Source organism: Poecilia reticulata, linkage group LG1 (genome assembly GCF_000633615.1).
Source record: "Poecilia reticulata strain Guanapo linkage group LG1, Guppy_female_1.0+MT, whole genome shotgun sequence".
Lineage (NCBI taxonomy): Eukaryota > Metazoa > Chordata > Actinopteri > Cyprinodontiformes > Poeciliidae > Poecilia > Poecilia reticulata.
In genome coordinates, this window is record NC_024331.1 from 29,147,913 (window position 1) to 29,162,382 (window position 14,470).

The 14,470-nt window shown below is 37.4% G+C and overlaps 2 protein-coding genes and 1 long non-coding RNA gene across 4 annotated transcripts in view; 1 reads left to right on the top strand and 2 right to left on the bottom strand.

Annotated features, from left to right (window-relative positions):
• Positions 1 to 11,079, bottom strand: part of LOC103471441 (perforin-1-like) — a 13,086-nt gene extending 2,007 nt beyond the window's left edge. The window contains exons 1-9 of the mRNA XM_008420451.2: positions 10,983 to 11,079; positions 7,303 to 7,565; positions 7,082 to 7,161; positions 2,729 to 2,774; positions 2,320 to 2,462; positions 2,096 to 2,234; positions 1,925 to 2,005; positions 1,149 to 1,639; positions 972 to 1,065 (exon numbers count right to left, since the gene is read on the bottom strand). Coding sequence (XP_008418673.1) covers positions 972 to 1,065; positions 1,149 to 1,639; positions 1,925 to 2,005; positions 2,096 to 2,234; positions 2,320 to 2,462; positions 2,729 to 2,774; positions 7,082 to 7,161; positions 7,303 to 7,563 — 1,335 coding nt within the window. The 5' untranslated portion in view covers positions 7,564 to 7,565; positions 10,983 to 11,079. The remainder of the gene's footprint in view (positions 1 to 971; positions 1,066 to 1,148; positions 1,640 to 1,924; positions 2,006 to 2,095; positions 2,235 to 2,319; positions 2,463 to 2,728; positions 2,775 to 7,081; positions 7,162 to 7,302; positions 7,566 to 10,982) is intronic.
• LOC103470916 (perforin-1-like) overlaps positions 1 to 14,470 on the bottom strand; it is a 192,613-nt gene that overhangs the window by 106,931 nt on the left and 71,212 nt on the right. The window lies entirely within an intron of this gene.
• LOC103471436 (uncharacterized) lies at positions 34 to 6,657 on the top strand. Of its 2 annotated transcripts, XR_534638.2 has the most exons (4): positions 34 to 333; positions 1,181 to 1,284; positions 3,411 to 3,572; positions 3,610 to 3,773. It is a non-coding gene; the product is annotated as an uncharacterized LOC103471436 (long non-coding RNA). The 2 variants fall into 2 exon arrangements; XR_001776651.1 differs by lacking the exons at positions 3,411 to 3,572; positions 3,610 to 3,773 and adding an exon at positions 6,380 to 6,657.

Below are 14,470 nucleotides of genomic sequence, written 5' to 3' on the forward strand. Positions count from 1 at the left end.
GCGTTCTCAGTGTTCTGCCAACTGCCATAAAAAGAAGTGCTCAGTGTTTGCAGAAGTAAACATGGAGGCTAACGGTGGAGCTTAGCTTACATATTTGAAGTTGTTGTCTAACCGGAGCAGCATATAGTCAGCATTATAGTCCGTCTTAGTTGTTTTTCTTCCCACTTGCGTGCATCAGGACTCAGGATTTGTTGAGTATCAGAGACGTTCAGTTCGGATGAATGTGGTCTGGACGTTTGAATTGGATACGCATCGGATATGGGTCGCATTCGAAAACAATCCAACCTGTACTTTTCAGACTGTCATGAAAATATCTGATACAGGTCGCATTACGTAAGTGTGAACGCACCCTAGGTTTATTCCACATGGCGTCGCTCTTGTTCTACGTTTCACATTAGTCTTTAGCCAGCTAACAAAGTATGGAGAGCATCACGACGCGTGACGTCATTACCGCTTCTACTTGTCACAACAGCGCGGCGGATGACTAGCAGCCCGGTAGCAGTTGCCTTTCTTTGCGTCTGATCGTGGCATTTGTTAATTGTAGAAAGTACCGGAATGGCAACTGCAGGGAAGGGCAACTGGTACCGGACTGTTCCATCATCCGTCACACTATTGTTACAAGCGTAGTGTGCATGAAGTCAGTGTAGCCTAGTACCGAATGTCAGGCTTAACGAGGAACGGCAAGCGGGAATTCCTTCAGAGGTCGGCTCAGCCTGAGGGCCGCACTAATATTATACTTTCATACCACGGTGGGGGCCACAAGACATTGTCCTGCGGGTCGCAAGAATGAGACCTCTGTTGTAGACCATAAAAACCCAATTCTCCTCACTGCCAATAATTTAATGTTTATTTTTTGCAAAAATAGGTGCTGGTATTAACTCTCTAAATTCTTCTGCATCAGCAGCGTGAATAGATTAGTTTGTCTGTTGTTGAGCCTTTTCAGCTAATTTGTGATGATAACGTTTACTGACCATGCCCAATTTAAACTCAGTGTTCCACCTCGGATTACTGTGATCCAATAKTTTGGTCCTGCCTTGAAATGAACCATAGTACATCTTGGCATAGCTGTGAAGAAAAGAGGAGCCATTTAAAATGTGTGCTCATCAGGTTACATAAGAAATTTGTTTTTTACCTTTGTATCAACCCACCTTTCACCTGGTCCAATGTCATCTCCGAATAGATCCCAGCCTCGAACAATGGTCACTGATAGAGTTCCCCTTGAGGCGTGCTGAGGGCAGCAGTTAGAAGCCACATTAGGAGTCATGTCACAATGTGGCTCTTTGGGTAAGTTCCACAAAGCATTGTCCTCCAAATAATGTTCAATAGCAGCTTTCATCTCTTCCTGTTGCTTGCTTGGAATGAGCTTATAGAGAGGTTGAAGGGAGTATGAAACAACATCTGGATGTTCTTTCAGGCTCTTTAGCCAGTTCATGTAGCCCATGGAATCATTTTGGAAAATTGAAAACTCCCCCAACCAATCATTTCCTCCTGACACTTCTGTGAAGTGTTGGTGGAGACCAGATCTGTAGCCAGTGGCAGAATCCTGGTTTTTTAGGACACGAATGCAAGACTTCTGGACACTAGAGAGTTGCTCCTTCCCCAAGCCAACAGCAACACCCATAGATAAACAGGAGTGGATCTGGGTGAAAGAACAGCACAGAGATTTTTCAAAAAAGCTACTTTACAGCAGACATTTGCATAAACAGCCAGGTACAAGCACAGTAGAATATGTTCATGTAGAAATCCTCTGGAAATTAAAATGGTCAAAACAAAATTGCACTTAAAAACTTAAAAATTCTTAAAGTAGTTGTTGAAAGTGATGAACTTCATATTTGTGCTGCTTCATGTATTTGGTAAAGATAAATTTTAATCATGGAAGTATCACATATGGTTGTGTAAAAATCTGTTTTGTGCATTTTGTTACCTGAGTTGAGGTTAACCCATTCATGGAGGACAAACAGCTTCGTGAAGATGTCACTCGTCTCAGTCGACCTCCAAGATTAACCTAAAACAGGTTTAAAGTTCTTTAAAATGCTTCCCTGCAGAAAAATGTCTGTAACTAATTCACAATGTGTAAGTGTGTGAAAGTTCTCACCATTCTGAAGTAGTGTGTGCCATAGGTCTGTATGAACTTTCTATACTCATTCTTAGTGGAGTAGTTGTAGTGACTTGGCAGGAGGTCTAACTGCTGTTTGAACTCTAAGCTTAAGGGAGGTGTGGTTGATAATATAAAACTAGACACCAAGACAAAATGAGACAATTATTTCAAAAACCATGACCTGTCAGAACACAATGAAAAACATGAAATTTCCATCCTACCCATAATGGTTGCAGGTGACACTGTGTATGCTGAAAGTGTAGCGATCCTCTTTGATCTTTTTTGAAAGGAACTTGTAGATATTGGAGCCGGTTCCTCCCACATCAAAGTTGTCAAACAAAAACTTTTCAATTTCCAAGCCAGCCTGATGAAATTCAGACAACACATGTAGTTTATAAGGTGTTTAACAAGAAGCCATATTTTTCTATCACTATTCTAATCACTTACTTCAGTTCTAACTGAATGCAAACTTAAAAGCTAATAAAATTCTTGGAAGAGCACATATTAACTGAAATGACATGGTGAAAGAAAGAAAATCAAACAGCAAGGTTTTTTTTATCAGGGTTGTTATCAAAACTCAGGGCTGCATTGAAAATATTCTGAAATGTTCAGCTTTGAGATGTTTCTTACCGCCCAATCATTGGCATCTTGGGATGTGTAAGCCTGAACCAGAGAGCTGTTGGGACATTTTAAAGGATGTAATTATTATTAAACATCTATACAGTTCATTTTTAATAAGGTAGTTATGTTTTCTAGCTTAGTGAAATTGTTGATTTAACAATTGTTATTTAACACCTAGGAATTATTAGACAGGTATTCAAAAATTACAGTTTTATTCAATAAATTAGAAAATCCTTCCAGATGTGGCTCGGTTTTTAGATTAAAAGTACTTTGAAAATAACATCTAAACAGATATTAAACACACTTTTCATTAAACCTGCGTTTCTGTATTAGAAAAATTTTGTATTTCTTTGCTGTTTCTTCTGCCCTCACTGTTTCCATGTAACAGTAGTGCAGATATATAAACTGTTAAATGGTGGACAAGCGTATGTTCCTCTAATTGACGTTGCTTTCAATGTCAAAAGAGTGAAATTACAAATAAAGATGAAAAACATGATTTAGAATACAAGCGTAGTGAAATCATGCAAATACGAAGGGCATAAATACTTAATGCTGTATAAATATCACAATCAGCCTTACAAACATCAGTCTTTTTCAACATAAAGGCCCACAGAGATGCCCAATATTGTCTCAAATATAATAAAATAACACGAAATATAACAAGCAGTGTTTTCTGTAAACAACAAAACAGGATGAAGAATGATTAACTGAGGACTGATGAACTGCCTGTGTCAGCCATTACACATGTGTTCCTGAACTCATTCTACTGTTCAATAACAAACTTGACATGAAAACACCACCACCTGCTGGCTGGGAAGAATTACTGCTAGCACAGCTGTGTTATTCCAGTGAGGTCACATATCTTTTTTTGTGTGTGTTTTACTTTTAAGGTAGCGTTACCACCCACAGCTGAAGACGCCCACTTCGGCAGCACAGATGCAGCGTACAAACCAGGAAATCAGGAATAAAAATGGTTGCTATTCAGTTGAAGGAGAGAGGGGCCAGAAAGACTAAGAGTGCAAGGGAAGCAGCTAGAACGAGCAGGAGCTATTAGGTTGGCAGGTGTTAAGAAAATAAATTTTAAATATGTTAGTTTTAAAACTTAACCACATGTACAATGAAATTAACAGCGTTTTAAAATAAGAAAATTCGGTTCTAAATTGCCTCCATGGTCCAGTGGGCATCTCATTTGTAGGTGTTTATATTAAATATAACACAATACGTTGAATTAAAATAGTTTAGTTTTAGTTTTCTATAATTTAAAACAGTTCTTAACCTCTCTGTGGACTGAGCAGGCATTCATAGGGGGGTCGTGGCTGTTAGTGTGAGTTTAACCTTTTGACTATCTTGATAAGATTTAAACAGCTGGTGTAAAACTGAATGCAACATAGAATCTGTTAAACACATAATCTAATTTGTAATCTCTCCTAGTTGTTAACATGTCTTGATTGAAATAGAATAATCATAGTTTTCAGATTAATAACTTGTTTTGCCCTATTGACCTTTATGTTACCTGTAGATCTTTTGATCTGCCCTTTGTCTGTGTGGGAAAGAATCAGAAGAAGTTCCAGCTTTCACACTGATATGTGATGAGCCATAAAACAGCAGGAGTTCAGGCCAGTAGAGGAGAAGCTCTGCCTCCACTTTGTTTAGATAAAAGTGACAACTGGTCAGGGGCGGATCTACTGGGGTGGCACGGGGTGGCAGTTGCCAACCCAAATGAGAGCCTTGGCACCCTTGTTGCCACCTCATCTGGCGTCTATGAATTCAATAAATAGTTATGGGAAATCGGACATTAAGCGCTTGAATCTTTTTTCCGACAACATTGAATGCAACACAACGTAACCTGACACCTACTGCTGAGTAGCGGGAAGTGCTTGAGAAAGACAGAGAGCGAGGCAGCAGCATTGATATGGATGGATATAAATGACTGCACTGGACATTACGTGACTTATCGTGCGCCACACATGCGCCATGCTGTCCATTGAGTCAACATTATAGGTGGTCAGGAAAATACCACAGTCACGAAAAGTATCTGAAAAATGGATGCAATATTTCGCGGTTAATTCAACCCTATGAATTAGATAACAAGGGCTTCAGATTTAACAGGTGAGGAAAAAGTTTTAACTTAAAGAAAACACTGAACAAGTGAGTAGTGGGTCAGTTATGCTAGCCTAACTTTTGCTAGCCTTCTATTGACTTTGATAACCTTAACATGTGCTGCGCAGTTCGGTGTGTTTTGGTTCCGTTAGCACTAAAACAGGTCARCCCGCACACCAAGTCATCAGTAGAGCAGCTGTTTAAATCAGCTAATCAACCACCGCTGTGCTCAGGCGAAAACTTATTAATAATATAGACATCAAGCCTGACAGCATAATGTAACAGACTGAATGTTCTGTTTTGGTGTTTTTGCTACTTTTTTGTGTGGGAAATGTTTGTTTTTTGGTGTTGATTCCCCTGACTGGTAATCTCTGCTTTACCTGCTCGATTGAGCTGTTGTCTGTCGGTTGCCATGGCAACGGGTCCAGGTACAGCCGACACACAGAGCAAGAAAAGGCAGAATAGAAGTGGTGTTTGGTTCTCCACCTGTTTATCAGCTTTATTGTACCTTTATTGTGGCGCACTGTCTGCAGCCGCTGCAATTCCTAAAAGTCAAACAAGCGACAAAAACTGAACTAATCATCAAACTACGGCTCCTACAGCATATTTAAAATAAAACGATTGACCAATATAAGAGAAATTTGCCCCTTTTTGCATCTTGACAGAACTAACAGAAACAAAATTGTTAATAGATTTGTATCACGGACAATTTATTAAACATCAGTTTTCTCCTCTGATAACAAATGATGGCGCTATGAATATTTTTGTGACAGATTTCTGCTCATCCTGCATTGGGATAAAATGTTTTTCTGGACATAACTCAATGAATCACATAGCGACTAATAGACGCTGTCCAATCTAGTAATACATATCAATTAGCAGGAGTATGAAAGACATAAAAATAATTAACTATACAATGTTAAGAAATTATATTTAATCCTCAGTGCTACATGAAGCTCATTTTGAAACAATGCAAGTTAAAAACAATAATTTGCAACAAGTAAATTAAGTCCAATGTTAGGTCTGTGTAAGCTAAATGTCAGAATGAGACATTTTATATATATTTACTGGCATATGCTGCCCCCCTCTTGCCACCCCATAAATACTTTTCTACATCCACCCCTGCAACTGGTGTTTGATCTTGAAAACAAATAGCACGAAATTTCTAACTTTAAAGAGGGTCCGAGACAGCTGCTGGTTGGATGAGCAAAGATATGCCTTATTTGAATAAATTAAAGTGAAGAATACGCCTTTACTATAAAAGTTTGTACACAGGAGTAACAAATCAGATTTTCCTCTTTGCAATTTCTCCAGACGTCTTTGCTTTTCTTTCATTCTTTCTTCTTTTCTATTTGTCTCAGGTAAATTAATGTCTGTTTTAGTGTGTTTTGAAGTGTCTGTGTTGTCAATGTGATTTTATACTTTTAAATGTTACAATAAACTCTGAAAATGTGTTGACTGTCATCTCTGTGTGGCTTTTGTTTCCACGCATGGAATCATTGAATCCAGGAGCACAAGAGAATATAACGAGCCAGAAGTTAATGATTTTATTCTCTTAAGGCAGAACTGGGGGTCGCTGTGGAGGACCAAGTGGCTGGATTGCTGTTGAGGATCGGAGGGCTGGATGATGTTAAGGATCGAGTGGCTGGATTGCTGCCAAGTTTCATCTGCTGGTGGCGAGAAGAAGACCGAGTGCCGGCGAGAGGGCCATGCCCCCGTCCCTTAGCTAAGACTCCGTTCCAACTTCCTTCCAGACCTTTTTTATTGACTCTGCTGCATAACGCTGCCCTGCACTTTTTTTAGTGACTTATCTTGTAATAAATTATTGTCAATCTTAACTGACTCATTTTAAAAACCCTCCTCACATTTGCTACTGTTTTAACTATATCAATATTACCACTCGGGTCCCACACCAATTTTCAATGTTAGGTTTGCATTACTTGTAAATTGAAAATCATCATAATTAGCAGAAATTAAGGCTTTAAAAATGTGTGTAATTATTCTATTGGTGACCTTTCAAGTGAACTGGTTGCACTTGAATATATTTATAAGCATCAGAGTATCAGCATAAATGCACATTACATTTTTCATATTTTGCTTGTACTTCAGAATTATGCTTTATGTGTTGATCTTTCTCATAAAGGTAAAATAAACATATACTTTTGATTGGAACACGTAATTGTAATGTTAATAAAAAATCATGTTAGTGTAATTAAGTGATTCAGTGTTTACAGTGTTCACGATGCGGTTTAAATACTCTACCTAGCAGAGGTGTGAAAACTGCTCTGGATTTCAGGATTGCATCGAGGGATGGCATGGAAGTCCACAACAGAAGATGGAAGCTTAAAATGAAGAAAAGTCACATTATTGTTAATCTCTCAAGTCAGATGTGCAGCTGTTCATTTATATATCTCAAAGGTAAAGTTAATTTCATTTATAGGGCACATTTTCAGCAACAAGGCAATACAAGATTCTTAAATTACTTTTTGGAGGGCATCGTTTTGAAGAGGGTTGGAGCAGAGAATACAGATGTTTCTAGTGGTCAAGTTATTCTTCACATCAATCACATGAGCACTTTTCCTCTCCAGTGTGGTTATATCAAAACTTTGCCCCAACAGATTGTGGCCTGGTACAAAAGGAGCAGCATCACACTCTTTTTGGGTTCCAGTCCGACAGGACAGAACAGAGGAGTGAACAAGGAGGACGCCTAGGAGAAGAAGAGCTGAAGTTGTATCGGGCAGCATAGCTGTAGTCAGAAACAAACAGATAGAAAAGGAATGAACTGTTTTTACATAATGCATGGCATTTTCCTTATTTTTATGACATGTTTATACATCATATACTGAAGTTATACAGTTTATTTGAAGGGGTGTGCATAAAACTGACATGACTTTGCCATAAACATTAATGAACATCATGAATATTTATGACAATTGTCATTAAATGTCATTCAGTAAATAATGACACTTTTCATGCAAAGTTGACATTATTCAAAATGTCTTTGTTATGGTAACTTGACATTAACCAATTATCAACATTTTGTAATGTAATACACAAAGATGATTGATAATTAACTATTATGACATATTTATGACAGATAACGATTCTTGGTTAATGTCAAGGTGTCATGTCCGTCAAATAAAGTGTTACCTAAAGGGTTATGCTAAAAAATAAAAAATAGCTGATCAGAGATACTTATGTATAAATGGACATTAAAATTCAAATACAGGTATGAATTAAATGCGGGATTGTTTTAAAAAAAAGTGTAATATATGGGTAAACGTCTGTTTACAGCGCCATTCATTTTAACAATTCATCACTATTACCCATTGAATTTAGAGGGTCTGGCTGCCAGATTAAATCAATTCAGGATATGCTGCTAACACAGGACTTCAATCTGAATGTAATACAATTCAGACTTAATGGTCAAATATTGTTTAAAAATATTGTGAATATTACTTATCCATGTATTAAATACATTTAAACATTTATTGAAACAATTGCACATTTACTTCATATATGCATTTGAACTTTTATGTACATTTTTACATATGTCTGCTCAGTTATTTTTTTAATTTTGCATGTGTTAGCTACTATCTAAGCTATCTAAGCTACTATCACACTTTTGAGTTAGAGCCTATTTGTTCTTGGGAGCAGCAGTTATTGATGGTGAAACATTTGTAAACAGTTCTCACGTTTGTGCGATCTAAACATTGTTTTTACTCCCCTTGACCTACGGGTCAAAAATGAACCGACCTAACAAAATCCCCAAAATAAAACGGTTTACTTGAATTTGCAATCCAAAATCTTTTTTGCATGATAGAGAAATCTGTTATTTATCAATTTAACTCAATTTAATTAATTTTTTATCATGTATTTTTTTTGTTACACAATACAGAAAGACAATCAACAGTATTACATTTTTATTTTCTTTTTACCACAGACCAACTGCCATAAGTTTTCTTTTACACAATAAGGGTTTATTATTGTAATTATATAAATGTGAAGTAATTACATCTAAATTAACTATACTGAAAGGGATAAAAAGTCAACAATCTGTAACTTTTTTGTCAACCGTCATTATTTTATATTGTTTAGGAAGTGAATTATGAAAATACATCTTTCATACAACATTCAAGACGCTGAACATAACATATTCAAAATCTTATGCTTAACATCCTGCAAAATTATATAAGATGTTCAACATCTTATGTAGGACAATATATGTGAACGTAAAATATAGGACCTGTTGGACAGTGAAACATCTACTCACTTTCAGCAAGGAATCAACTAGGGGTACTTTGATTTAGGGTACCTTTATATTTTCCATCCATCTCCAAATTCAAGATTCTGTGTAACATTTAATCACAATAAACTACTATGCTAATATGCAAACAGAAATTGTGTTCCCTTTAATGACAATAAACTTTTTGAAATTGCTACAAGTTGTTGACTTTGTATATTTTTGACAAATCTTGTATTAGTTGCACGAATTATGTCTTATATGTGTGATTAGTGAAGATTACTGGTGGTCAATAAACGATAAAATAAATGTAGCAACAGGAAAGAAACTAAAGTGGACACAGCAATAAACCTTCCATCCATTTTCTTTACACCCTTTTCCCTTAGTGGGGTCGGGAGGGGTGCTGGTGCCTATCTCCAGCTAACGTTCCTGGCAAGAGGCAGGTTACACCCTGGACAGGTCGCCAGTCTGTCGCAGACCTTTATATTCTGTATAGTGAATTTGTTTTTATTATGTCTGATGTTTTTTTCTGTTGTGTTTGGGAGCTGGTGTAATGTGAGGGGTTAGCTGCAGGTGCAGGTCAAATACAAGTTCAATTCATACATCAATCCAATTTATTTGATGTGTGTATGGGTGCATATGTGGGTGTGTAGGTGTGTGTGTATGTATTAGATAGTTTGTGTTTGACCTTTGGGTGTGTGTATGTATTAGAGACAGTTTCTGTGAGACCCTTTTACTTTTTTCAAGTTTTAATGGTTTTATAATTCTCGGGTCAAAAATGACCCATAAGACAATCTTTGTACCCTAGTGGTCTACAGACCACATGGAAACATAAACATAAACAAAGTATCACTTTTTCTAATGAAGCGGTCAATTTAGAAGTCATAAAATTTCAAGTTGAAAAAAGATAGTTTAAGGCAGTGGTTCCCAAACTTTTTCTCCTGCGCCCCCCCATTTATTCAAAACACTTTCAAAACAAGTTACCACACGTTAACAACGGATTAAACAGTTTTAACTGCTGATAAAAGTAACAGAGGGCACAGATATGGTAAGTGTGGAAGCCCCTACTGTATCATACTGACAGAGGAATAACAGAGAGTTGGCCATTCTAAGGTAAAAACTCAGTGCATACAGCGTTCGTTTTTTTTCATCCAGACGGCTCCCCGCGCCCCCACTGCAATGGCACGGCGCCCCCCCTAAGGGACGCGACCCACACTTTGGGAGCCTCTAGTTTAAGGTATTCTTTCTACAACTAAAACATGGTAGTTGGTCACTTTAGACCGACAAGACAACATAAGGGCTAGATAACACAAAAAGGCTGAGCAAGTAGATATTTGTGGAAAAAAACCCCATTTAAGTTCATTCATTAATCTAATTTGATTCCCATTTCATTTTCCGATATATTCCTTTTGTCTCATCAGTAGTAGGAGGTTACATGCCAGTACTTAAAGGTTATTCACATAATTCAGCTGTAAAGTTGGGCTATTTAGTTAATACATTTTCAGACTTGACTAGAAATAAGCATGTCAGTGATCATTCCTTGTGTGAAGAGTTTCTTCATTCCTTCATTAGAAATTGAGCTTGGCTTTATTAATTAATAATAAAATGTGGATTACAATTTGTAGTAATTACATAAGCCAAACGTCGAAGTGAGTTCTGATTCCCAACAATTTTGATGTCACCTTATGAGGTTGCTACAAAATTTTTGGTTTCCATAATTCTGATTCCCAGCAATTAAACAAATTCAGCTTTGGAGATCCACAGATCTTTGATTTCAAGAAACAGCCACACAGTTCCACCACATTAGTGTCTGTGAATATTCTTTACATTTTTTGGGTTTTTCTGCTGCAGTGTATTCTAAGCAAAGATATTCTTTTTCCCAGTTAATTGTATTTTCTTTTGTATATTAAAAAGTCTTACCTGTTCCAAAGCAGACTGAAAAGAAGTTGAAACAAGCAAGATGTACGTGTGCTCAGCTGAGAACTGTGGTTATAAAGCAGCAGCCATGGAGAGATAAGGATTCATACAGAACATTGTGTAACGGTCAACTAAATGTAGTTACTTTGTTTCTTGTAACTGCCGTGAAAATTCTAGGTTTTTATGTTGGCAGCGTTCTGTATAAAGTATCTACGTGAACGGAACAAACAGTTCTAATCAACACACAGTTCTAGAGAAGGTCAACTGCAATGAAGGAAAAGTTTAACAGTGAAGCAGAAAAACGCATAACAAGCAACTTAAATTTAGCTTCAATCAATAATGGAACAAGGAAACGGTGATTGAAATTTCTTAAAGTATTTTAATTCAGTAACTGTGTTGCACTTATAAAAAAGATAGGAGTTCTTCTTTAGTTTCAGCAACTAGATTTTCCCCACTCTGTGTGTATCTTTCTTGGAATTGTTCTCTATGTAGCAGCCGGACATTAGTGCATGAAAGATGAAAGAACGTTACATAGTTTCTTCTAGTTACAACTGACGCCACTTCCGGTACAAAAACAGTCACGTAGAACACAGCTCTAATTCTGTAAAACTTCTACGCATGAACAAAAATAACTACACATAATGTTTCAAGCAATAAAATGAATAAGACAAATAAAATACATTTAAATTAATTAATAAAAGAGTGTTTTATTCATAACTTTAAAAATAGCAATAATTTAAATAAAATACTTCTAAAGGTGCAACACATTACCCACAAAGAAAAAAAAGGTTGCCTAATAACATTTTAAAATTTTTAGCAATACAGAACAATATCCACAAGAACTAGGATTAAATATATTTTAACAGGCAAGTATTTTAACAAATATTACAATATTGCAAAGTTTGTGTTATCTTCATTAACTATTGTCATCTTGCTTCTTATCTTCCATACTGCCTGTGTGTCTTACAGAACTGCCCACAGTCCATTAGTACTAAAGGGTGAATAATCCATAGAAGTATTGATGGGCCCCACAAAATCTTCACCAAAGAACAAGAAAATTGCCCAACATACCCAGATCTGTCACACATTTCAATAACATGCCATAAAGTTTTGTAATTGAAAAACTTGTTTTAAATAACTTTTATTCTCGTATAATTACTCTCTGGTGTTTATGGTGCTTTTTTTTTCCCCCCTCTTGCTCGCGATGAAGGCGGACACCATTTTCCTCTGCTCCCTCCCTGCCCTGCTTGCTCTGTTTTTGTCCTTTTTCTATATTTTTGGAACCTCTCTTTGCACATCATCCAAATCTACAAATTATGGATCTGGTCAACCAATCTCTCAATGCAATTGATAAAATTTTCGACGAGAAGTCTGGGCTGTCCTGCGGGATTCAGGACATCATTCCATCATTCCTCGATAACAACACCTTTATCGGACTTTGTCGGGAGGCTGAGCAACGTGGTTTCATGACCCTTTGACGTCACCGCCTTCACTCATGTCTTTATTTTTCCCTTTGTTTTGTCTGAATGTGTCCTTTCCTCTTTTTTGTTTTTCTTCTCTTTCTGTGGCAATAGTGGTGTCTACTATAAAATTTTAAAATATTAAAACCAAAAACGGCAACTTGGATCTTGGTCCCAGGACTATTAAGCTTCTAATATCTACAAAAATGCTACGCCAGGTCAGGACAACAAAGAGGTGGATAATAATGTTTAAAAATTAATGATTTATTTTCTGCAAAAGTTTAAAATAGGCCCACAACAATAGAATATATGCATTAAAAAGATAGTTTACATACTTCACAGAATACATAATATTACACATAAGCTATTCAGCGGCAAGTTCTGTTTTCAAACCCAATTATTAACTAAACAAAGAAATTAATACAGAAAACAAACAAAACACTGCAACCCAAACAAAGAAAAACATGCAGAGCAAATGAACAGCAAAAAGCAAGACAAGCAAAGCAATGAACCAACTAAATAGCAAAACAAACTATGCAAGAAATTGACAAATTAAACCTACATGCAAAAAAAGAAAAAAAAAATACAAACTGCAAATAAACGCAATGAAAAATAGTAAGGAGGACTCACCATAAACGGTTTAGCCCTGGCCAGAATAAATCAATTGGGTAAATGGCACCCAACTGAACAGGCATGAAGCAAAGCGGGGACAAAACAACGGCGTTGTGTGGCTGCGCTCCCCTTGCGCCACGGACAATTAGGCCAGGTGCGCACACCAGGAAGCGGCAGGAGGAGGGAGGGGGGAAACCACAACAATCCACTGCCAAGTCCCGTACAACTCAGGATTAATTTGGATAACAGTTTAACCCTGTTTAAATGTGAAAGCTAATTTGTTTTATTTTTATTTATGACCTTGTTTAGGTCAGGGTTTTTTTTCCACCCCCTCCGCCTCCCTCAGTCTCACTTTCAACTTGAGCTTAAAGTGCACATTATTAACTATACACCAGTTTTAAAATTGTGTTAATAGGCCAAGTATTACCGGAGTTGTGCTAAAATTAGTAAACCATATTTTTCCGAATGTCAGAGAAATGTCAAAAGCGCCGCCCATTCCCTGGCTTTTCCGATTATGTGAGAGGGAATGAGCTTCCAAACGTACAAAACGAAAGGAAACATTAGATTCCTGTGTTTTTGGAAATTTAAAATATTCAATAAATAACGATGGGCTGTACTTTGTTGCTAAGAAACAAAGTAAAGTTGCGCAAGTAACCGTGAAAGAGAAGCGGAAAGGAGTAGCGGCGCGAACGGAGAAGCTGCAAAAGCAGTGAGATCGCGAAATCAATGCAAATTTGGACTGGTAGCATTCACTTCTTAATTAGTTTTTAGCTTAGCGGTTTCTGTTCTGTATATAAAAGATTACCTGAAGAATGAACATGGGTTGATAACATCCGAAGCGGGCCGCAGCGGCGCTGTGTTTTGAGCAGGAAGACGAAGAGGAAAACCCCCAGCCGGAATCCGCGGCGCAGTGAGGATTTCCATGATAACAATGGCTGATCGATCATTCTTATTAGCAACAGACAAAGAGTATCAGAGACTGAGAGAACGATGAGATCCTGGCAGTCTGAGAGGCAGCTACTCGGAGATCCAAGCAGGGGAATAGAGGCACTGCGTAGCTGCAGGGAGTCGATCACTTCGGGGTGAGGCGGAGCCACGACTTTAGCAGTTAGAAGAAAGCAGCTTACAGCCAAGGCTAACTCCGGGAGCCAAGGTAGAAAAGCCTTCTTCCCCATAGACTGCATTTGTGGCTGCATTTTTACTCCAAAATGCAGCCACAGTGTCCAAAAGAAAAAACATAAGTGCAATCATTTGCATTTTGAGAGTCTACAGAGGCTGATAATCTCCCCACTCTGCTCCTGGATTAACTTTAGAGTTTTATGTCAAATCCAGATTAATTAAATGACAGAAACTAATTCTCTCACTGCATCTTTGATTCATTTTGTCCAGCTGCAGACTGTTAGACTGTCCAATCAGAGT